General features: G+C 27.6%; 1 protein-coding gene and 1 pseudogene across 1 annotated transcript; one reads left to right on the top strand and one right to left on the bottom strand.

The window, feature by feature from the left end:
* The first annotated feature begins 18718 nt into the window (after positions 1-18718).
* On the top strand, positions 18719-23094 carry LOC111279091 (protein ACCELERATED CELL DEATH 6-like). Its single transcript, XM_089756341.1, has 4 exons — positions 18719-19481; positions 19730-20265; positions 22540-22623; positions 22678-23094. Exons 1-4 carry the CDS (start codon positions 18719-18721, stop codon positions 23092-23094), a joined length of 1800 nt encoding a protein of 599 aa, XP_089612467.1.
* A 416-nt stretch (positions 23095-23510) lies between these two features.
* Positions 23511-25848, bottom strand: part of LOC149510942 (signal peptide peptidase-like 3) — a 69102-nt pseudogene continuing 66764 nt past the window's right edge.

Below are 25848 nucleotides of genomic sequence, written 5' to 3'. Positions count from 1 at the left end.
TGATAGGTTAAACATCAATGAAGTTGAGACAAGTACAAGCAAATTTTAAGGCAGCTGACCCTCCCCTTTTGGGATGGTGAAATTCACTACTTGTATGATCCACGGAATTTTTTATTTTGTGATGATGCAAACTCATATATATAGTTTAAATTTGGTCTTTATACTTGATTATTTCTGAGAAATTTTCTTGTCTAACGTAAATTAGAAGTACTCCTAATTGGAGAAAATTAAGAAAATTATCCCAAACGGTAAATTAATTCTAATAATCCAAAGCAGAATGGATTTGACTTGTTTTCCTACAAGGAAACAAGATATTTTTTGCAATGAGTTTTTTACAATGGATCTTGATAAAATCCATCAAGATAGAAGGAAAGAGGAGGGAACAAAGAATTTTTTTGGATTTTTTTAATACTAGTGGCCGACAGTCGGCGATGAAAAGCGGATGCCGGTGTGGCAACCAACCGCCAAATCTGGTTTTAGAAGCTGCTAGTTTTTGAGACAGGTGGAAGACTTTGAGAGGGTGTTTTTAGAGAGAACAAAAAGAAATAAAATGAATTTTAAAAAAAAAGAAAATATACGTTTATATTAAAGAAAAAAAACACACACACACACACAAAGACAAGGGGTTCGAGAACCTGCCACCCTTATTTTTTGTAGTTTTATTTTGTAATTTCATTTTATTTGATTTTCTTTTTTGCATATTCAAAATTTTAAATTTGGATGTAACATAAAAAAATGAGGTAATAAAAATTTTAAATTTTTTATAATTATTATGATTACCAATAATAAATTTAAAAATTAATAAACAAAATTTAGAAACAAATATAATTTTTCAGTGATGATATTAAAATAAATTAAAATTGGAGATTTTATTGAAAATTTCTAAAAGTTTTTCAAATCTTAGCAAGATCATTGGGAGTAAGAATTTCAAAAATTTTGGACAAAAAGAAATTTTATTTTCCTTTTAAAAATTTATATAAAATTTGAAAGTAAATAAAATTTTTTGATTGTGGAATTCAATTAAAATCACAAGTAATAATTTTATTGAAAATTCTAAGGTGAGAATTTTTTTTCAAATCTTACTAACCATGATGAGAGAAGTTTGAAAAGTTTCTAATAAAAAATGTACTTTTTAATAAATAAATTTAATAATAAATTTATATCTTTTGAAAGTAAATTAAATTCTTTTCGATTATGGAATTAAAAAAAAAAAAGACAGGTGATTTTCCTGACATTTTTGAGAAAATTTTTTTAAAAAAGTTTACCAAAGTATTTAGAGAATTTTAAGATTTCTTTTTAATAAAATAATTTTGATTTATTTTTCAAGTAAAATATTTTATAATTAATTTAAGATTTTTTAATGATAAAATATATTTAAGTATCGAATTAATTCAACAATGGAATCTCATCAAGAAGTTAAGTGATTTTTTTTAATACTATTGAGATAAGAAAATTTCTTAAGTTATACTTAAATTCTCATAAAAGATTTAAAAATTTTTTAATATTTAAATAATAAAAAATAATAAAATTTTAAAATTAAAATCATTTTAATCAAAATTAAAAAAATAACACATAATTAATTTGTATTATTCTTTGAATAAACATTGTGAAGTTGCTAATTTTTCGTCATGTGTAACTAAACTGTCAAATCTAAATTTGAACTCATAAACCAAAGTGTTTTCTTTTAAGAAAATTTAATTAATTTTTAAATTTTATTAAAAAAATAAAAATTTTTAAGCAACCAATCATACTAACTTAAAAAATGGTGGGGACTCCATTTTGATGTTGAGTTACGTTGACAAAAATGATTATGACATCTTTCCTCTTTCCCTAAATGCCCCATTTAGGTACAACTATAAAATCCCAATTTTTATTTTATTTTTTACATTTTTCCCCTCCTCCTCTTTCTAAACTCTTAATTCTCTCATCGTCTCTTTTTGAAAGAAACCAACAGTTTCTTCACCGGTCCCCTCTCCCTTGCCATTTGTCTTTTTTTCCTCCTTTGAACCTGTTGATGTTTTTTTAAAGTGACTACCAGTCATACTCCAGCGAAAAAAAAAATTCTAAAAAATTTTTTATAATAAAATTTTAGTATTAACGTTTAAAAAGATACATGTACATACTCGTTTCAAATGTTACCAAATGTGGGTTAAGGAATTTGTTTACAATTTGGAATTTTTTTTTACTAATTGTATATTATATTTGCTATTCTTATGAGGTTGTGTTACTACACAAGTGTAACTTAATCAAGGCATATGTCATTTTTATGTTTACACAGGATTTTAGTTATCATTTTGTTATATTGTAAGTTATTATTTAATTTTAAATTACGTGTTATTTTGTACTTATTTAATCTCCCAATTGCAAGATGTTGTATGCATGATATATATTTTTAATTATGATATATTATTTTTTTATTCTGATTAAATTTTCTCATTCTTTATTTTTTAACAATATTTTTTTATCATTTTTTTATTATTTATATTTATATTTATATTTTTTAGTATTTTACAACTTTTACGCAAATAAATTATTGATAAGAAGCATCAAAATTAAGAGAAATATAGCCTTCCCTTACGAAAATTTAGGTAAGAGATATCATTCATCTTATCCAAAATCTTTGACGTTCCTGATTATTTTTACTATTGTTGTTATATTACCATTATCTATTTATTAGCTAGGAAACGTAACATAAATTTTCTTGACTATTGTATTTTTTCTTCATATAACAATGATGCAAATTTAACATTAATTCTTAAATTTGTCATTTGTTATGTACTAGAATCCATTATGAAGCAAATGTTTTATCTTTCTTTTTGTTTTTTTAATCTTGCTGTGAACATCAACATTAATAATAGTTATTTTATTTTCTACTTCTACACCACAATTGACAACAAAATTTATTTAATTTTATTAAAATTAGTATCAAAATAATTAAAAATTAAAATTAACTATAAATTATATGAACTAATTTAGAAAATTATTTTAATTAATAAAAAATTTGAACCCACCGTATTGTGCGGGCTCATTTCTAGTGTATATAACTCATGCATCAGAGGCACAGCTCCATATCATAGTCATAGACACAGTCATAGCCATAGCTGAAGTTTTCCCTGGGGCTTATTGTTTCAGGATCACTATAAAGAAATATGGCTACCTTGCTTCTTTTCCCATTTCTCGTCCTCTTTTTCTTGTTTGTTGTTCTTTTTTCCTCTTCATGCCATGCCATTAGTCTTCGGACTTGCCAGTTTGAAGCCATATATCAGCTAGGTGATTCGACATCCTACAACGGCAATTTGATTTGAGAAAACCCTTCATCTGTTTTCGCTAGTTCTCCTTATGGTGAACCTTTTTCAACAATGAAACCGATTATCACTAATTTATTACTAAATTATCTAAGATTTATATTGAGTTATCATTGATTAATTATTAAATTTTCAATAATTAATTATTTGAGAATTTTTTTTCAGTTTAATTATTTGAAAAATAAAAATTGATTAAGTCAGTTATCAATTTTTTAAAACTAAATCGACCAAATTGACCAACTACTCACCTTAATTTTGAAGTTTATTATCAGTGATATAAAAGTATAGTTAAAAATAACATGGATTAATCAACTCTAACTTGAAATGATTTAAATTTTAAATTGAATATAAATAAAATTTTTACTCATTTAAAATTTTAGTTTAATTAAAAATAATCTAATACACATAATTATAAAAATGAACTAACGTAACTTAATTTCAATTGATTTTAAAAAGTTGACAACTTAGTAATTATGTACAATCCGAAATGATTGAATGTAATTAAAATTCGAATTAAAATAGTAACCTAATCAGAGTATTCATTTTTTGAAATAATTTAAAAGTTTCTTATTTAAACTTCTCTTTTTTGTTCATATTCAATGTCTCATTTTTATTGTCTTTATGGTTAAATTAGTTAATTAATTTTTACGAATGTTTCTAAAGTAAAATTTTAATTATAACTAATTGAGTATGTTTTTTTATTTGGATTGAAGATGATTTAAATATTACTTTTTAAATAAAGAGAAGTATACACCAACTATTGAATAAAATTTGCTCAAGTACAAAAGTGAATAATTAAGTATATAATAAATAGTAATAGATCATAAAACATGACTAAACCTAGTTGATCCTTGATCTTAAGTCTAAATCTAACTTGAAATTATGAAAAGTTAAAATTCAAAATAACTGAAATACTAAATACACAATTAAATAAAGATTTATCAAATAAGTATTGCTAATAAACGGCCTTAAATCACTCGAGTTTAATTAAATTATAATTTATAATAATATTTTTTATATTAAATATAATAGTGATTATTGATTTGATGAATTCCAATATTTTTGAATAAATATTACATAGTACAGTAATCTTTAAAATTTTGATATAGCAATGAACATTTTTCAATTGGTACAAGGGAAAAAATGAAATAGTAAATAATGTTTCTCCTAATAAAATAGCTTCATATTAATTTTAAAAAAATTTAAAATCAATACATTTATATATTATTCATTAAAATATCATATAACACTAACCTTTTTGCCATATGAAAAAAAATAGAGTTCTACATAACAAGTCAATTTTTCGTCTTTTTTTTTTTTTGGTAAAGGATAGTCTTCCATTAGTGTTTTCATCAATTAAATGTAATTTTATGTTCTAATAATTGAAAGCATAAATTTTCTTTGATTTGAAATTTTTTATTGACATAAATTCTTATTATATAAAAATATTTTTAAGAATTAAAAAGAAATAAAATAAATTCCCAAAATAACAAACTTGTTATGTAGCACATATATAATTTATAATAATTTCATTTTAAGCATTAATAGCATAAATTTTTATAAATGAATGTAACTTTTATATAAACTCATTTAAAATATGATTTTAAAACCAAAAACATTTAATTTTACTTCATTTGATAATTCTTTACTTATAGAAATTCACATTAGATCGTTCAACTACCTAACGACAAACAAAAGTGAGCAATTTAATACAATTGAGAAAGATTAAATCATCTTGAAATAGAAATTAATCATATATATGCACATTAAGATAAAAATTGAGAGAATATTAAATTGTTCATTGTTTTAATCAATGTGAACAATGCCTATGACAATTTGACGAGATTCAATTTTAAGTTATTGATAACCCCATCACCTCCTAAATCATTTAATTCTAGAAGTGATAAGTTAAATTAAAGTGTTTAATAAATCAGATAGCATTAATTGTTTGCGAAAGATGTGCAATTGATTTGTATTTGATTTAATATTAGTTTTATTCATTAAAATAACAATTATAAAATTTTAGAGGAAAAATACAAAAAAGAAATTAATTATAGAGGTTAGACTAAAATGTAAAAATGATATATATTAATGAATTATTTCAAGGGACTAAAAGGATTTAATTATGTTATTAATAATCAAATGGTCAACTTACAAAACAAACAAACAATAAAATCATTAGCATACATATAAAGTTAGCAAATCAATTAAAACAAAAAATTGAAAGGAAAAAATAAAAAAATAAAAAAACTTTAATAACTTAATTACGATTATCTTTAATAAATTTATTTATCAACATAAACTATATGTGCAATTATTTTTACAACAATTTTAAAAAAAACTTTTGTCCTATTTTTATGTACACTAATAAGTTTTGATCTCGTTCTATTTTTATTTTTATTTGATGTAAAAAATAATATTTTGTATCTTAATATGAGTCTAATTATAAAAAAGAGTCTAATAATAAAAAAAATTCATTTAAATTAAAATTTATAAAAAAAATTACTAATGGTATTTTAATAAATCACTTTTAACATTTTTGGAATTAAAATTTTATTAAAGGTATTTAGTCAATCACTCTTAATATTTTTTAGTCTAATTATAAAAAGGAGTCTAACAATAAAAACAATTCATTTAAATTAGACTTTATAAAAAAATTATTAAGATATTTTAGTCAATCACTTTTAATACTTTTGAAATTAAAATTTTAAAATTTCAAATAGTTTAATTTCACATAAACTCCACTTTTAATTTAGTTAATTTACATTAAACTTAAAAATAAATTAAGAAAAGCTACATATTTAAAGACAAATTTGTTAATTTAAAATTTTGTAAGAATAGTTAAGTTAATCACTTTTAACACTTTTAGAATTTAGATTTTTATATAGATAGATTGATAAATAGACAAATGATATACACACACACACACACACATGAATACACACACGAAGCTCACTTTATGTAATATAAATCGATTCAAATTTAGCTTCCATGGCAACAACTAATATGTTAATATATAGATAAACACGAATATCAAACCAAATATATAGAGTTAACATAGCAAGAATTAAAAGAAATAAGCATGACTTTAATTTACCTTGTGTCAAAGTTCAGAATTTAAATTTGGTTTAAATGTTCCAAAGTCCTTCCAAAATAATCCAATAACTCATAAATTTGGATTTAAAGTTATGAGTTATTGAATTATTGCACAAAAGATAGAGGTGGCAAAATCTTATCAAGCATGAAAAATCATCAAAATGGTTTGAGATCAAATTTTAATTTGATTTGAATTGATTAAAAAACTTAAAAATTTGAACGTGAAAAAATTTGAATCAAAACAATATGATGTGAAAGCAACTTGAATTTAAATTAATATGAAAACAAACTTGAGATGGATTCGATTTAAAACTTGTAAAACTTGAATTTTTAACTTGAGAATATTTGAATTGTAATAATGCCAAATCGATCAAACTTGGGGGAAAAAAAAAACTAAAAGGGACTAAACCTAAAGTAGCTCGAATTTGACAGGATCCAAATCTAAGACAGCTCGAGCCCAAAATTATCTTGAGGTGACCCAAATGTCAATGCTGATTTAAAGATATAAACCGTCCTTTTGTCTTATAGGTATGTTTGATTCAAATTATGCTGAAGCACATGCTATTAAAGTGGCTTTAGAAGCTTTTTGCAATTATGTTTGGCTTTACTAAATCTTTAATTGTCGAAGCTGATTCAACGGTTGCAGTGCTTAATACAAGTAAAAGACCTTGGAAGTTATGGAGATGCTAAAAGAATATCTTGACTTAAAAAAAGAAAAAAAAGGCTTACTTTCAAACTTGAGTTGAAGCATTAGGGACTTTTGTCCGTGAAATAGGATTTTTTTTTAAATTATTACAATTATAATTTAAGTATTTTATTTATATAATTAATTATGACATCATAATTAAGTTATAATCACTTAATAATCAATTCACAATCTAAAAAATAACTAAATAATTAAACTCACATATAATAAAACTTAAAATCTAGAACCTCATAATTGCAGGCCTCATGCAAATGTATAATGTAATAATCAAAAGGAAATTCATGGAATAAGAATTAAATTAAAATAATTATAAGGAAAGATTTTCCTTACTATCCAAAAGAAATAAAGGGCACATTAATGATTGAAAACAGGAGCAATAAATATCGAGTTTATATTTAATAATGTTAGTATATGATTTCAGTCATTAATGACTGTTGGTTATACGTGATTATGTGTTATAAGATGTCAGGCGTTAGAGTTGGGAGGATGAGTACCTGTCAGAGTGCATTAATTTAATAAGAACATTTTACTTTAAGGTAAATAAAAAATAGATGATAAAAATTTGTAAAATTTAACTAAGAAAACATATCAGTTGAAGGAAGTTTATTTTAATAATTAAGAACTGCAATGTCAGTAAGAAAATAAATAAAATAATTAATATGATAAATTAACAAAAAGGTAAAATAAAGGGTATGAGCAGACCGGGAAAGAATACGAGGCCAAGGAAACAACTGGCGATAGCAAACCCCAAGGAAGATTGCAACACTACGTAAGTGCCTGTGCTGAAAGCAACCACCATCGCTGCCATTGCCATAAAAGTTAACCAATCCGCCAGACTTTTCCAACGAACTGGGACATAGAATTTGGTCGGAGAGAAAAGCACAAAGAGAAAGTGAAGGAAGATGGCTAAAAGAGAGGAAACAAATGCCAGGGTATCTGTTATAATGAAGGCTTGAAAAGCTGAGTCACGACTCAAGGTCGCAATGCCTTGCTTAGTCTTGTATCCACCAGGTACTGTGACTATTGATTAGTGAAAATTTATTAATTAATTTGTGTACAATGTGTATTTCTTTCTCATAACTTATATCACAAATCAAATCAAAATTCACATTTTCAATTTTATCTTTTGAAATGTAGTTAAGAAATACTAAAATTAAAAATTAGAAAAAAAAAACAAAAGAAAGATAAAACTAAAAAAAAAAGGAATGGGTCAAAAAATAAAAAGAAGGAAAAGGAGTGAGATTTAAGTATTATGTAGATACCTCTATTTAGGGATGATAACTGGTTAGGTCAAGATTGCTTTTTACTTGCCTAAACCCGTTTTGATTATATAATAATTCAAATTGGCTCCAACTCAGAACTGGTATCGAGTTATTTTTTTATACTCGACTCCAATCTTACACATATATTTGTAATTGCATCTGATCTAGCTTGACTTAAAATGAATTCAATAATTTTAATTTAGTAAAATATTTAAAAAACTATAATTTTTTGCCAACTACATGAACTATTGATAAAGTGTTGAACTTATACTTCTAGTGATCAAAGATCAAATCTTGATAGTCTCAATTATAAAAAAATAAAAAAATTATTTTTTAATATAAATTATATATAAATATAATTTTTATTTAATTAATATTAAATAATAATTTGATTAATATAATACATATATATATAAATAAACAAATAAATAATGAAATATATATTTTTTATATATATCTCAAGGAGGTCGCAGCAAGACACCCCAAACCCGCCTCCAATTCGATCCTAAATTTCAAAAAGAAAAAAATTGCCCTGACCCCCACTTGGTCCCAATTTTCAAATGAAAAAAATTGTCCCTATTAGATTGAGGTGGGTGGAAACCTATCAAATACAATTTATTTTATCATTCCTATCTCTAGGTGACCCATTTTCTTACGAAATTTATCTCATTAAAAAAAAACAAAAAATGAAAGGCCAAAAAAAGGAAACCAAACGGGGGTGTCATGTGAAGACCTCTATTAACCATTTATCTTTCCAAACATAATTAAGAAATACTAAAATAGATAATTAATAAAAAAAAGCTAAAATTAGAGAAAAGGCCAAAGCAAAAAAAAAAAAAAAAAAGGGTGCCACATAGACACCTTACATTTAGATATGGTGCTGGTTGGGTTGGAAAATTGAACTAACAGCAGTCCGACTCTTTAATAATTTTAATCATACTCCGACTCTTACTTGACATCATATTTTTTTTGTATTCTCGATTTTGACCAGCTATATATATATATATATATATATATGCATACATTTGACCTAATTTGATTTGAAATTAATTTAATAATTTTAATTTAGTATAATGTTAATAAAAATATAATTTTTATATAATTTCATCTTAATTATATACAAATGTTGTTTTTGTATCAAATTAATATATTAAAAATAAATTTATTAATATAATACATGTATATATATAAAATTAAATAAATAATAAATAAACATATTTTTTTATATCCCTAGAAAAAAAAAAAAAAAACTAAACTTGCCTCCGATCCAATCACGATTTTTGAAAAAATAAATCCTCTCCCAACCAAATATCAATTTAAAAAAAGAACACCCCTATTAGATCTGAAGGGGTCAAAATCCATAAAAATGGATTATTTTGTCATTTTTATCTATATTAACTTATTTTCTCACTAAATTTATTTAATTAAAAATTAAAAAACTTAACAAAAAAAAGCCGAATAGTGTTGCCACGTGGACAACTAGGTGACATTACTATTTGACCTCATTTTTCTTATGAAATTTAATAATAAATTAACAAAAAAGAAAAAAAAATGAATGTCTTATCTACACCTCTATTGTTATTTTTTACAAAAATATCTAATTTAAAATAACAAAAAAATAAAAATATCAAATAGATTCCATACAAAATTAAAAAAAAAAAACTAAAAAAAAAATTAATTATTAAACATTAAAAAAGCTCATGAGATGCCACATTGCACCCAAAAATATGTCAGATTTATATTATAGATAAATATTATTGTTTGCTGCTTTAGTCGTTAAAAGATCACGAACAGAGCTCCTAAGACATGGCAAGAACTTTGCCACATTATCATATCCACATCAAGATAAGAACTTTTTTTTTTAATGTATATATATAAAAAAAGAATTTATTTTTTTCTTACCTTGCCAAGTGTAAAAGTGGTTTAATTACTTGGTTAATGACGTGAAATGAGGAGTGAAAGACTAAAAAATTTTTGTTCAAACGATATTTTTGTTTTGGTTTTTTTTTTTTATATTTATCTTTGGTTTTCTATTATGTTTAAATTTCTAATTTTTAATTCAATTTAAAAAAAAAAAAGTAAAAGTGTCAATCATAGTCTTAATTATATTAACCCAAAACAACAGTGGATCGCACAAAATAATAAGCTTACTCACCTTCCTTCCTGACCATGGTTGCTGCATGCAAAGCAGTTCTACCATCAGGGCCGCCACATTCCATTGATTTGCAATTATTCAATATCTCAGACACCGAAGGATTGCTTCCCTTGGCAGCTATGTAGATTGGAGTCTCACCGCGTTTATTAGCAGAGGATGAAAAGTCAGGATCTAATTCCTCCACCAGTTGTCGCACCACATCATGGTTAGCACTTTCAGCTGCCATATGCAAAGCAGTATTTCCCTCCTTATCCGCCATTCCCAGCATCTGCTTCTTCCCGGTTGCTTCCAACGCTTTCTCCAGGTCTTCACGCTCCAATACTTTGGCGCGTTCAATAAGGAATTTGATTATATCAGAATGACCATGTCTAACTGCTACGGGCAATGGAATTTCTCCTTTGGCATTGGGTTGCAGTAGCAGTGATGGGCACTTGTCGACAAGTTGCTTGACAAAGTTACTGGAGAAATCTCTTTCAAATCTCCTTTTCCAAAAACACAGAAACCGTTTATCATTTTTGACTACCTGGCGTCCTCCGGTTCTGGAGTGAATGTGGAGCGCTGTGTTTTGCCTTCCATCAACCAGGCAATGAAGATCACCTTGATACTTTTCAAATAGTTGTTGGTAGTTTAGAATGTGGTGTATTAACATTGAATAGAAAGATCACTTATATATGGTTTAAAAGAAATTACTTATATTATTTAAGTAATTGAATTAAGTGTTGGAGTGGGTTTAGTCATTTGGACTTGTTGAGAGTTTTCCTAGTGGGTCAGACAATTTTAAAAAGTCAAAGATAGGCACTTGGGCTTGTTTGGTAAATAAATTTAATTTTTAAATCTTTTTATTTTTATTATTTTTTATTTATTTCGAAATATTATTAATTCTGAATAAATATGTTTAAACAGTGAAAAATATGATTGTTTAAATAAAGTTTATTTAAACAATAAAATATGACTATACAAAATATCATAACTTTTTGAATTGGCTTGATTGATGACTATTCATTTTATTATAAATAGATCTTTCTGCCTAACCAATTTCACTACTTCTAATTTAGAGAGTTTTAAGGCTTTGTTGTATCCTATAGGCATAATTGCCTTTAAGATAGTGTTATTCACGCCTCAAAGCGATATTTTCTTCTTTCTTACTATTTTTGTTTTTCTTAAATTTACTAACAATAGTTCCATGTCACCATTTTCTGCATCTTTGAACAAATCACTGTCCATGTAGGTGATAGCCTTTGCTTGCTGAGTTTGTTCAGAGGGAAAGGGAATGAATGAGCTAACTGGGGGATCCAACTACGTCATTACAATTAATTTGGCTGCTAATTTTTTTTGGATAAATAATTTGGTTGGCTAATTAAGGCTCTCCTATTCGACTAAGCCAAGGCAAGTGCTAGCACACAATTAATTTTTCTAAAGCAAATCATGGAATCCTCTTTCCTTTTTATATCCTCATTCATTGCTCTCATTCCAATCACCTTTGTTTAAATTGCACTATTGTGTGCCTCGATCCCATATTTATTAAGTGTGGAGATACACACTACAAGGTTTAGGTTTTTAGTGGCATTTTTTTTAATATTTAGCAGTGCTTATAAACGCCACTAAAATATTTACGACGTTTGTGAAAAATGTCAGTCAGAGTGCCGGCTACACACGCATCGTGAAAAATGACGACGTTACGTTTTCTGAAAAATACCGCTAATTTGTATCTTTGAGATGCCACTAATTTATTGGTGTTTTTATATAAAAAAAAAACGCCATTACTTTGGTGACGGTTATATAAAAAAATGCCGCTAATTTAGCGACGTTTATGTTTAAAAACACCGTAAAATGCTGAAAATAATGGCGTTTGTAGTAAAAACGCCACTAAATTTAATGGTGTTTTCTTATACAAATGTTACTAAATTCAGCATTTAGTGACATTTTTAAATACAAACGCCACTAAATAAAAAATTTTATTCCTTTTAATTTTCTTTTAATATTTATTATAACTAAATAAAAATTGTTAAAAGAAATAAAAATGAATTTAAATTCATAAATTGAATATTATAAATATTTTAATATCTAAATACATAATTTGTTCCAATATACATGTAACACAAAGTTTAGTACATACAATAACATTCCACTTTGCATTTGTTTTCCTCTTACCCATTAACGAACTCTATGGAAGGAGTCGCACTTGCTTTGAATGGAACCTACAATGCCCATTCCTCCTATTGGCTTCCATTGCTAAAGAGAACATTTGTCTAGGAACCTCAAAATGTGTTGTTAAAAATGCATCATAGTGCATTTCATTTATCTTTTCCACAACTTCATGTTCTATCTTGATTGAAAAATGTCACTGGGTAAGCTATAAAAAGTACCATAAAATTTGTAATGCAAGATAAAATCAAGGAAGATATACAATATCTCATTATTACATACATGCAGAAATAACAGAGAAACAGATTTAACCAAAGCAACAAACTAAGATATATTTTTTTGCCAATGATCTAGATAAATGCACAAGGCAAAGGGATATACACTCCCTTTCTTAGTGCATTTCACAAAAATGACTTTCATAATCATAGTTCCTCTATTTTGCATATTTCATTATGAAATTGCTAGACTTGAAATGCAATGACATATAATTTGAGGGAAATAGAATATACGAAAGGCTGAGAGATAGATCCTCAATCAAGTTCATGTTTGATTGCATTGGAAAAAGATAAAGATTATTTGATTCCATGAAGTTTATAAGATAAACCATTTCAAATCATATTTTCAGCTCATAAATAAATTCATAGAAATAAATGGATTTAAATGCTTCAAGAGGGAAATAAACCAATCCTTTAAAATAAAATGACCACACAACAGAGTTTCAAGAGGAAAATGCAAATTGTGTAATGGATAAATCAACTATGCTACACCTTGAACTGATGGTACAGCTGTGTCTACAGAGATCAATGCTTTTTTAGACTTAGCAGCAGTAAAAATTGTTTCATGGAATCATTATAAAGTAATTGGAAAAAGTATAGAAGACCAATCCAAGTTTATAGGTCTACAGTATGCACCTTTCAACTGCAAAGGCTTCATAATAAAATCTATAATAGCAAATGGAAGCATCACAATGCTTTCCACCCAAAATGCAAAATGCCAATTTAAATGATTGCTAACTTGTTAGCTAGTTATCTCATATTAACATATGGGCAGAGCATAGAGCATCATAAAATATGGATAGTAGTAAAACTTGGCATATTTGAAATAAGGATGGTTCTTTTATTCTTAAACTAGGAAGGAATTAAGGAGATCAGTTTAATAAATACCTATAAAAAAGCTAGAAAAGAAAACTTACTATTCCATCGTAAACACATCTGAATGCATATCCAATTGGCATACACATGTAAAATATTGCTAGCCATGCTATTTTATGATACAAAGTTAGAAGAAGAATAAGATTTAAAGGGATGACATCAACAAAAAAGTTTCTGATTGAAAGAGATATAAATACAAAGGGCATGTTGCATATAACTCCCAAACTCAATCATTAATAGCAAGATGAGTGTGATTTATAGGTGCGACAAAATAATTAGATTGAACCTTAAAACTAATTTTTTTATAATGGGTCATACTAAAACAATTAACTTAATTTCTTGTTTCGATATTAAAAGCTTGAAGCCAAAACATCCTTTTTTAACCTTTTTCAATCATACCAATTTATGGAAAAAGCCCAAATTCCTTGACTTTTGGGATAAAATAACCCTTTGGCCACATGTAGATCTTCATTCAAATAAACAAGTAAGAGTATCTTAACACATATCAACTTTAGGATACATTAAATAAAGGAAATTCTTCTACAGATAAGTTCTCAACATTACAAGTGTAGTAGCCCAAACTTTAAAGCAATTGGTTCAAAACAAATCCAACTCCAACCCTAGACACACACATATAATTGAAATAGAATACATCTCAAAACTAGTCTATTAAATCTGAATTTTCATTTTTGTTCCTTTAAATTTTCTTCAAAACAAGCTGGAATTTCAAAGATCTACAAAAAAAATCATGAGAAATCAATTTGAAAAGAAAAAGTTGCAAAAAAACGGCACAATGTAATAAAAGAACACAAAACTGCAACTAACAACTAACTTGTAACCAAATGTGAATTAATTGATCTACATCTAATTGATGCTAAAGCAAGTGATCATAAACTGGAATTGAAAAGATCAATTAAGGAACCAAAAGGAAAACTAATTTGAAGAACAAAAAGTGCAAGAAAATACAATAATTAACTAGAAACAACTAAAATATAAAGTGAAATTCAATCGAAACTCACTAAGTTGTTGAAAGAAAAAATTAAGTCTAGAAGCTTATAATGAAAATGAACTTGAAATGAGCTAAGAAACAATTCATCTATCAAGTTTGCTACAAAATTCAATAAGAAAATGGCAGCAAAATAGAGAAAAACCAGCTTAATGAACTAGCAATTCAAGTGATACTCAAAACAGAGAAAAACAGAGCATTAACAACTAAATCTATCCAAAAACCAAATGAATTCATGAAAATAAATGCAATCAATGAAAAAATAACGAGTAAACATGTAAAACTAAGAATGTAAAGTATGAAAGAATCAAATCAAACACCTAGAAGGAGAGAGGATCATCATTCATCAAGTTCTCATGCATGGATCATTCTGCCTTCTAGATTCAGCCTTAAATTTGAAGAATTAACTATACTTGTACAAATGGAATTGGAGGGTGACTTTTTACTAGATTATAGCCTTATGAACTAGGAATCTAGGAAAAATTTTTGAAGTAAATCAAGCTAGAATTCACTGAGTTTTGATCAAAAGACTAAGGATAGGTTAGTTGTGCAATTTTGAAACCATATTTGAGTTCAACCTAAATTTTATAGAATTCAAAAAGAAAATCATGAGAATTTGTAAATTTCGTTATGAAAACCTTAAAGAACATTCAAAAAGAGTGTAGAAACCTAAAATTGTAACAAGATTCAATTAAGAAAACTGAAAATTAAATGCTATTTGGTTGGAGAGAAAATGAAAATGATAGCAGATCAGGTTCTGACAAGAAAAATGAAAGGTAAAATATCAGTTTGTGCTTTAAGTTGCACCAGCAAAGATATATGGAAAGCATAAACTTCTTATAAGACAATTGATTAGTCATAAAATATGGCTTAAACAAGGTTCAGAAAATTATGAACAAGTATCAACAAATATCATATAGGCAAGAAAATGCTTTCAATAATCCCCTTAAATTTTGATAAGGAGCAAAAACGCCTTCAATAATCCCCTCAAATATTTTAGAGGGGATTATTAAAGGCATTTTAGGTAAAAAACACCTTCAATAATCTTTTTGAATTTTGATAAGGAGATTATTAAAGGCATTTTAGACCAAAAACGCCTTTAATAATCCCTTCCAATTTTTTAGAAGAGATTATTGATGGCGTTTTGGCTAAAAATACCTTCAATAATTTCCCTCCAATTTTTTAGAAGGGATTATTGAAGGCATTTTCTGTAAAAAAAAATGCCTTCAATAATCCTCTTCATTTTTTATGAGGGGATTATTAAAAGTGTTTCATGCAAAAAAACGCATTCAATAATCTTCTCCAATTTTTTATAAGGGATTATTGAAGGAGTTTCAGGCAAAAAATGCCTTGAATAATCTGCTCATAAAAAATAAAAGCGATTATTGTTGGCGTTTTCTGCCAGAAACGCCTTCGAGAATTTCTCTAAAAAATTGTAGAGGATTATTGAAAGTATTTTTTATCAAAAACACCTTCAATAAATCTTTTTGTCAATGAATCTGCCCAAAATAGAGTAGCATTGTCAGTTAGGGCATACGGTTATTAATCATAAAATTGTAGGTTTGATTCTTCTCTTCAGCATTTTTTAGGTTTTTTGAAGGATTATTGCCAAAAACGCCTTCAATAATTCTCTTAAAAAATTGGAGGCGATTATTGAAGGTGTAAAAAATCCAAAAAATGCTGAAGGAAGGGATCAAACTTACAATCTTATGGTTAATGACCATATACTCCAACCGATAATGCTACTCCATTTGTGGTAGATTTATTGACATGGAGATTTATTGAAGATATTTTTGATCAAAAATGCCTTCAATAATCCTTTACAATTCTTTAGGGGAATTATTGAAGGTGTTTTTTTGTAGAAAACGCCTTCAATAATCCCTTATCTATTTTTTATAAGGGGATTATTCAATGCATTTTCTACAAAAAAATACCTTCAATAATCACTCCAATTTTTTAGAAAGGATTATTCAAAGCGTTTTAGTCGATAAACACCACTACTTTTTTTGTCTTTAATGGCGTTTATAAGTAACAACGCCGCTATTTAAATATTTAGTGGCGTTTTGATAATAAACGCCTTAAGTTTTATAAAAACACGAAAGTTAATGGTATTTGTAAATGAAACGCTGCTACAAAACTGCCACTAATCTTTCATTTTCTTGTAGTAACTATATGATATATATATTTATTTGTAAAATATTTTTTATGAAATAAAACCATAAAACTAAGTCAAAGTAAACAATATTCATAAATTAAGTCGGATTTCTACAACTTTACATCAATATAAAACCAAAATTTTATGTTTGCAACCTTAAAAAATAACCTTTTAAAAATATTTCAAATTCATCTATTTCAATTAGACTTAAAAATTTTAAATACGACATAAAAATTATATGAACAAAAAAAATATGAAAGCAATGATTTAAAATTTAGGGAAAGTTGTATGTGGATGGATAAAAATAAAAAAAAAATGTTTTGTATTTATTATGTCAATATAAATTTAATATGATAATTTTTATATTTTATACATAAATATACAAATAGAGGGATTTAATTTCAATTATTAAATGAGACGATAATAGTAGTTCTTAACTCAATATATATCTATCAGATTACCATATTTATATGATAGATATATATGAAAGAGAACATATACCGACCCTATTTTAATAAAACCATATGCATTAAAATATGGTAGATATATAGACTTCAACACGATAGATATATATTGAAGACAACGACATATAGAATACGATAATAACATTGCATTAAAATATGATAGATGTATAGACTTCAATATGATAGACTAGACTTCAATATCGGAGATAATGACATGTACGTACCATAATATAATAATACCATTGCATTAAAATATGGTAGATATATAGACTTTATGGTAAATATATTTTAATGATTATGGTTCGTTACACCAACAGATCCGACAAAGAAGTTGTTAAATTCCCCGATTTCAACGCTGAAAGGATTAATTTTTTTTCTTAAATTTATGCTATATTTTGAAATTATAAATATACAAAAAATTATAATGATAATCAAGTATTATATTATTAAATAATTAAATTAATTAATTAAAATTTAATTAGATAAATTCAATAAAAATTAAATCAAACATACATCTTCTATCTTATATAAATATATAAAAGTCAAAACCTTTGACCAAAAAGGAAATTATCTAACCTATATAATTGACATGTGAACAATTTTAAAAAGTTGTCATATATCTTTTAATAAATAAATCACATTTATATTTTATTATTTACCTTAAATCACTTTTAATTAAATTCATATTAAAGGCAATAAAACTTTAATTGCCATCATCATAGAATAATTTTGTCACTTTCTTTTCCAATTATAAATATTCAACTCTTAAATTATATTTGTGTAAAAAAAAAATTCAATTGCCAATTTTTTAACCTATGACCTATTTATTTACTCTATCATTTAAGCTATGCTATATATATATACACACACGTGCGCACATGTTTCATATGTATATATATTATCTTATATAATCTTATATAAATATATAAAAGCCAAAACTTTTGATAAAAATAAAAATTATTCAATGTGGATGGCTAATATAATTGACATGTAAACAATTTTAAAATATTATCATGTATCTTCTAATAAATTAATTACATTTATACTTTATTATTTACCTTAAATCACTTCCAATTAAATTCATATTAAAGATAACAAAACTTTAAGTTCCATCATCATAGAAAAATTTTGTCACCACTTTTGCAATTGCAAATATTCAACTCTTAAACTACATTGTGTAAAAAAAAAAAAAATTGGTTGTCAATTTTTTAACCTATGGCCTATTTATTTACTCAACCATTTAAACTATGTTATATATAATATGATATCCCTCATGGTGGAACAGCCTATGGAACTTATAATGATGCAGCTGAATCCCTCAGTTAGCTCATCCATTCCCTCTGAACAGCCTATGGAAGAAAAGGCTATCACCTACATGGACCTTGTTTTGTTCAAAGCTGCGGCGGATGGTGACGTGGAAGCATTTAGTGACTACCAAGTTGCTCTTGATTGCCTGGTTGACGGAAGCCAAAACACGGTGCTTCATATTTACTCCAGAACCGGAGGACGCCTGGTAGTCAAAAATGTTAGAGCGTTTCCGTGTTTTCAGAAAAGGGCATTCGAAAGAGAATTCTCCATTAACTTTGTGGAGCAACTTGTCAACAAGTGCCCATCACTGCTACTGCAACGCAATGCCAACTGGGAAATCCCATTGCACATTGCAGCAAGACATGGGCATTCTGGCATAGTCACAGTCCTTATTGAACGCGCCAATGTAGTGCTACATGAAGACCCGGAGAGAGGGTTGGATGCAACCGGGGCGAGGCAGATGCTGAGAATGAGGGATGAGGAAGAAAATACTGCTTTCCATTTGGCCGCTCGATATGGCCATCTTGATGTGTTGCGACTATTGGTCAAAGAAGATCCTGATTTTGCTTTCTCCGCTAATACAAGCGGTGAGACTCCACTCTACTTAGCTGCCGAGGGAGGATATCACGGTATGGTTACTGAGATGTTAGATAATTGCAAATCAACGGTTTATGGCGGCCCCAATGGTAGAACAGCTTTGCATGCAGCAGTCCTGGCCGGAGATGAAAGTAAGTGATCAGTTCATTATTTTGTGTTATTGTTGTTGTTGTTGTTTTGGGATAATTTACTCAATGGCTATTCTCGTTGCTTTTTCTGCCAATGGGAACGCATGTTCTGTTTCTCCCCTGGCCAAACAAGGAAAATAAAACAAAACAAATGCATAGTCTTGGTCATTCATTTTTCAAAATTAAATAAATTCACATGTACTTCTGTTGTTGAACTTTTTGATCTTTTTGTTGTGTTTTGGTAATGACAGACACAGTAAGGAAACTAATAGAGGTAAAAATGCTACTAATCAAACAAACCGATGACAATGGGCGGACTCCACTCCACTATGCTGCGCATTTCGGTAGACGTTCAATTGCCAAAATTTTGTTGGAAAACGATGCATCTGCTGCTTATATAAGTGATAAAGAGAGAGGGATGTCGGCTCTTCATATGGCAGCTTGGCAAGGCAAGCGAGGGATAATGGAAGAAATTATCTCCCATTGTCCAGGTAGCTGCGGAATGGTGGACAACAGAGGCTGGAATTTTGTTCACTTTGCTGTCGTTGCAGTATCTCCCAAAAAACTTAAGAGATTCTTAGTTGATAACAAGATTAATGATTTCACAAATAGAAATCTTTTTCATGAAAAGAATGTTAATGGGTACACGCCTCTCCATATCTACTTAACGGGGCCTGCTCGTCAGCTCCTTGGTTGGTTTTCTCTTAATTCTTTTCTTCTAGATCGTGAACTTCAAGTAAGAGGATGGAAGTCCGGGCAATATTTCGACCAAATGACACGAAAGAAGGTATAAAGCTTTACCCTGCTTGATTTTTACTATTCTCTCCTTTTCAAAATTGTTTAGTTTTTTTTTTTTTTTTTTCAATTTCAGAAAAAATTATTGATTTTGATGTACTTAATTTTACCTTTTCTTTTCTAAAAAATTTCAAGTCATCAATTTCGTGCATACTAATTGATGTCAAGTGTAAGACACATGATGATTTAATATCTGAAATGATTTAAGACTGATAAAAAGACCAAGGCGTCATCGCTTTACAAATATGAGGATTGAAAAGTGACTTTTGAAAATAAAAGAATCGAATTTTAAGGATAACGATTACTATTTACTCTATAAAATGAATTTGGCTTTTTTGGGCTTTAAAAAAGAAAAGATGGATAAAAAATTGAGATTAGATGAGTATTTTATTAAGTACATAATTTTATAGTTTATTAGTCTTTAAAAGTGGACTTCTATAAGCAAAGTTTTAAATTACTTATAGGAAAATATTAAACTCTAACTACTAAATGCAGAGTTTAGATAATTAACAATAACATGCATGTGTCTCCTTTAATAAATTCCTAATTTATTGTTTCATTTACAAATCTATACAATATATTGAAAGGATCCCATGAGATTTTTTCCAATTTCATTTTCAGTTTTTTATTTCTTTTCATTTATCTATTTTTTGTAAATATTTTTATTTTATATTTTCTCTTTTTTTTTATTATCTTTTTAGGGATAAACTGCTTCATAAAAATTACAAAAAAAATTAAAGAAAATTAAATTAGGCTAATCTAACTTTTAAATATTTTCTTTTCATTTAGTTTAATTTTCTTGTATAGAAGAAAGATTATAAACTTATTATTTTCAATAATTTTTTTAGAATCAATTCAACCATAATAATAAATACCATAGTAAAAAAACAATAATAATAAATAAGTAATTTAAATAATAAATACTCAGAATTAGGAAATGAAATATAAAGAAGAAATTAATGCAAAACAAAATGAGAGAAAAATATATTAATTTAAAATATAGTAATAATTTTTCTTGATTTTTTTTCATTTATTTTATTTTCATAGACAGAAGAATTAAAGAAAATATTTATCAATTCAATCATTGTAATAAATAAATAATTTAAATAATAATAAATAATCAAAATTAGGATATGAAATACAAAAAAGAAATCATTGCAAAAAAGGGAAAAATGGAATACATAATGAAAGGTAAGGATGAGAGAAAACCAAAAAAATTAAAAATTAATTCGAAATCATAACATTTGATTTAGATGGAATCGATTTTTTCTTATTGGTTGTAATTGTATCGATTTAAAGAAAAGTTGGTTAGAATTTAAATCAAACTTTAAAAATTCATAATATTATACTCTATTTAAAAAAATTAAATTAAATTCGATATGAACTATTATTATCCTAATAAAAAGTTACTCTCTCTTGTCATAAATCTCACTCTGCCCATCTCAAAATCCTAATTCAAAACATTTAAACTAAAGTCTTAAGTTTTAATTATTGGGATGTCACATTAGAGACAACTATTATACTAGCAGATAATGAAATGTATAATTTAATGAAAAGATTGTGTAGAAATAAAGTTAAAAAATGAGAAAACGTTACAACAAAGGCTTTTAATTTTGTTTATCTAGTTTAAAAACTCCATCACCAATATATGGATAAGTAAAATTCACTAGTAGTTCATGAACTTCCATGATATATATATATATATCTCACTTTTATACATGACAAAAAAAAAAGATTTTCCATGAATAATTTTTTAGAAAAGTTTATGGTTTATCTTCTATTAGTCATTAATCAATTAAGATATGTATACGAGTATCACTTGTCTACCCATAGGATGAAAAAAACTAATATGAAATTTTTTAGGTGAAGTTTGTAAAGTTTTTTTTTAAATAATTTAATAGAAAATTCAAACCAATAAATTGATAAAGTTTAAGGTGAATATCAATAATATGTAAAAAAATTATTAACAAAATTATTTATAATTCAAATATGATCCATATAAATTTAAAACATGCATGTGGCCCACGTGCGGATCCCGTCACGTGTTTGTATTTACATCACAATGTTTGCATGAACATTGTTTTAATTTTCTAAATGTTGATTGACGAAACGATAGATAGCAAATTTTTTTTTTTAAAAAAAGGATATATATCTTTTGTGTCATGAATGAAAATGATATATTTATAAAAATTGTGAAGTACCCATGAATTTTTCTCATAGACTAATAAATGCTAATCATTCCTTAAATCGACGATTATCGTTGCAGAAACACATTCGCCAATTGTTGAATGACATTGGTGATAATGTAGAAGTGGAAGGGTTACGGGTTCACCGAAACTTCAGAAAAAGGGTAAAGGACGAGGATGATGTCTCCTCCATCGACGTTGTGGAAAAAACACGATAGACCCATTTACTGGTGGCAGCGCTAGTAGCAACCGTAACATTCGCCGCAGCATTCAACGTACCTCGTAGATACAAGAGTGATGAGCAAGGGGATGCAACCTTGAGTCGTGACCCAGCTTTTAAAGCCTTCATTATTACAGATACCCTTGCATTTGTTTCCTCTCTTTTAGCGGTCATGCTTCATTTTCTCTTGGTATTCCTGAAGTGGAGTCTAGTTAATCTCCGATATCAGGTGATTGGTCTGGCAGATGTCTTAACTTTTTATGCGATCATAGCAATGGTGATTGCTTTCAGCACAGGCAGTTACGCAGTGTTACAATCTTCCATGGGGTTTGCTATCGCCACATGTTCCCTTGGCCTCACCTTCTTTCCCGGTTTGCTCATTGCTTCTGCCATTTATAAGTTCTTTATCCGATAAAGGACACCATACGTACTCCTAACTGCAAGCCTGCTACTGCCATAAAATTAATTAAAATATAAAAGGCGACTGTTTCATTTGTATTGCTACATATGAATCATGAAATAAAGCGGGCAGTAATTCAAGGATTCGATGTGGTTTTTACTCAAGTTAAAACTAGTTACAAATTGCTTTCTGCCCCCTGGTTTCTAAGCTATTAATGTTTCATGAAAGTTTAATTTTTGGCAATAAATTTTTTTTTCTCGTCCATTATATATCCGCCCTTTATATGGTCCGGCCATATTGTTTCTTTGGCTCTTTTCATATTCTCTTTCGAATTTTGAACAGGTTTTTAGTGAGGATTTTCTTGTGATCATGAGTAATTTTACCACAAATATTAAATTTATTATGACAAAATTTATGTGTTATTATTATCATCAATTTGTCATGGAAGATGACTCGGGGCTGTAATTCCAAAGCCCTTTCAGCTCTCCCCTTACCAAACCTAATATGACAGCAACTTCTGCAAAAGGAAAGAAAAATCAGAAGGGAGAAAGGGAAGGGGAAAACGAGTTACAATGAGATAGTATAAGAGATTTTTTCTGACAAGCCAGCCTGAAGTAGCCTATATCCGGGTGGAATTTTGAACTTTGTTGCCTAATGTACAAGGAACAAGATAGAGGAGTGCAGGTTGACCATGCCCATTCATTAGATATAACCCTAGGTATGTAAAGAAGAGGCCTGCAATACGTGAAATTGAAATAAATTAGTACAACTATATAGCATCACAATAGTTATTTTGGTGTTACCCAACTCTTTTTTTAATAGCTTTTCAACCAACTAAATACAAGAATACACCTCTGATATTCATTCATTTTCACCGATCAAACATCGAGGTTATTCAGTACTTTCAAGTTCACAGGCAATACTATACTCAGAAACCTACATGATATGCAGAAAGATACATTTTGTTTCCCAAGATTAACAACCGTGATTCACAAATTAAAATATAATGGCAATACTACATGTGAGTGTGTAGTTTGTATGTATGTGTGTGTCAATGATGATTGATTCTTTTCCCTTCAAGACAAAATATCAAGAGCATATATCAATATGTATTCCAGTAATTATCCTGGAACAATAAAGTATGTAATTCCACAGGCCATTTATATCCAGGTCTTAAGTTGGAGCCAATTTGAAACAAATAAAGGTAAACCTGATGCTTTTGATACTTGTATGCCCATCAATCACAGAATTGCTCTTTAAAGCTAAAGTGATAACCAGATATGACACTATAATTAAATATAAGTATATAACTAAGCAGATGCTGGTCTCAACAATTGCATTTACACTGGACAAAAATTGCAATTATTTGAAATCACAGAATATACATGCCAGGAAAAACATCATTCAAATCATTCCGAGTTAAATAAACATTTGTAGGGAAGTCAGACATCGAACAGAAATTGCAAAGAAAGAAACACCAATCAACAAAATTCAGTTTAAACTTAGCAAGCCTAATGAAACTATTATATTTCACAGACAAAATATGATTTTCTCACCTAGGGTGGGAAAGAAGTCTTAGAGACACAGTACATATATATACATATATATATATATATTAACAAACTATGATACATGCACACTCACCAAATCCATAGCCAATTACCAACCACAGAAAACACCCATTGGCAAGGTGCTTCTTATTTTCTTTATCATATCTGAAAAAAACCAAACAGGGAAAATAATCATTAACATGGGCATGAACCCTTCAAAAACAAGCGCATAAAAAAGGCAATGCACCGACGTGCAATATTAACAGTAAAACTCAAAATTAACACTGAAAACGGTTCAAACGCCTACCTGCCCTGTCTAATCCGGTTCAACAAGGTGGTTGACCAGCTCGACAAACACTCGGTTCAATGCCCCTTTTTGGGATTGGCTGCCTGGCAACCTAAAGGCCTCGTAATAAAAATCAATGTTGCTAAACGTCCCAAACTTGTTGGATCTGCAAAATGAATCCTTTCCTAGTTCCTCTTGGAAAGGTAAGAAAAATTCGGACAATTTCTACCTCCCTTCATTCTGCTTGTGTTAATTCATTTTTCAAACCCACAAATACATACAAATTTTTAAAAAGTTTAGTTATTAAATACACAGTGGCGCAACCGATCATATTGTCAAATAAATCTTGAATCGAAAAGAATTAATTACTATATTTGAATTTAAAAATGTATAAATCAATATTTGAATTTTTATATATAATTTATAATTTGAACTTTTAAATTATACAGAATCTAACAATACTAACCCAATCAATTTATATATAGAAGTTTTTATCAATACTTCAAATTATGTGTTCATCTAACAAAACATTCAACATTCAACCTTAGCAATAAAACTTTTAATCAAAATCCGTAAATTATTGATTGTCATTTGGAATCCACGTGACAATTATGCAAAATATTTATAAAATTTACTGCATTAGAATTTTTTTTATTACATTTATATTATTTAAAAATTTAGAATCCATAAAATAAAATTAAGTGGCAGTGCAATTTACTCAAAGGAAATCAGATTCCCCAAAGAGCCACCCTGTTACACTCTCCAACGGGGAATCAGCAGTAAAAGCTTGTTCCTACGAACATACAACTAGTCATTAGTTAGCAGAAACTTCTGCAAAAACAGCCAAACAAACCCAACAGGTCGACCATGGGTTCTCATAAGCATATATTTTCAAACAAAATGCTATCTTTTGGACGCAAAGCTAAAATGATT

This window comes from Durio zibethinus, chromosome 27 (assembly GCF_047325235.1).
Source record: "Durio zibethinus cultivar Kanyao isolate XHJ-2024 chromosome 27, ASM4732523v1, whole genome shotgun sequence".
Lineage (NCBI taxonomy): Eukaryota > Viridiplantae > Streptophyta > Magnoliopsida > Malvales > Malvaceae > Durio > Durio zibethinus.
Note: the sequence above shows the minus strand (reverse complement) of the source record. Positions and strands in the feature narration are given on the sequence as shown.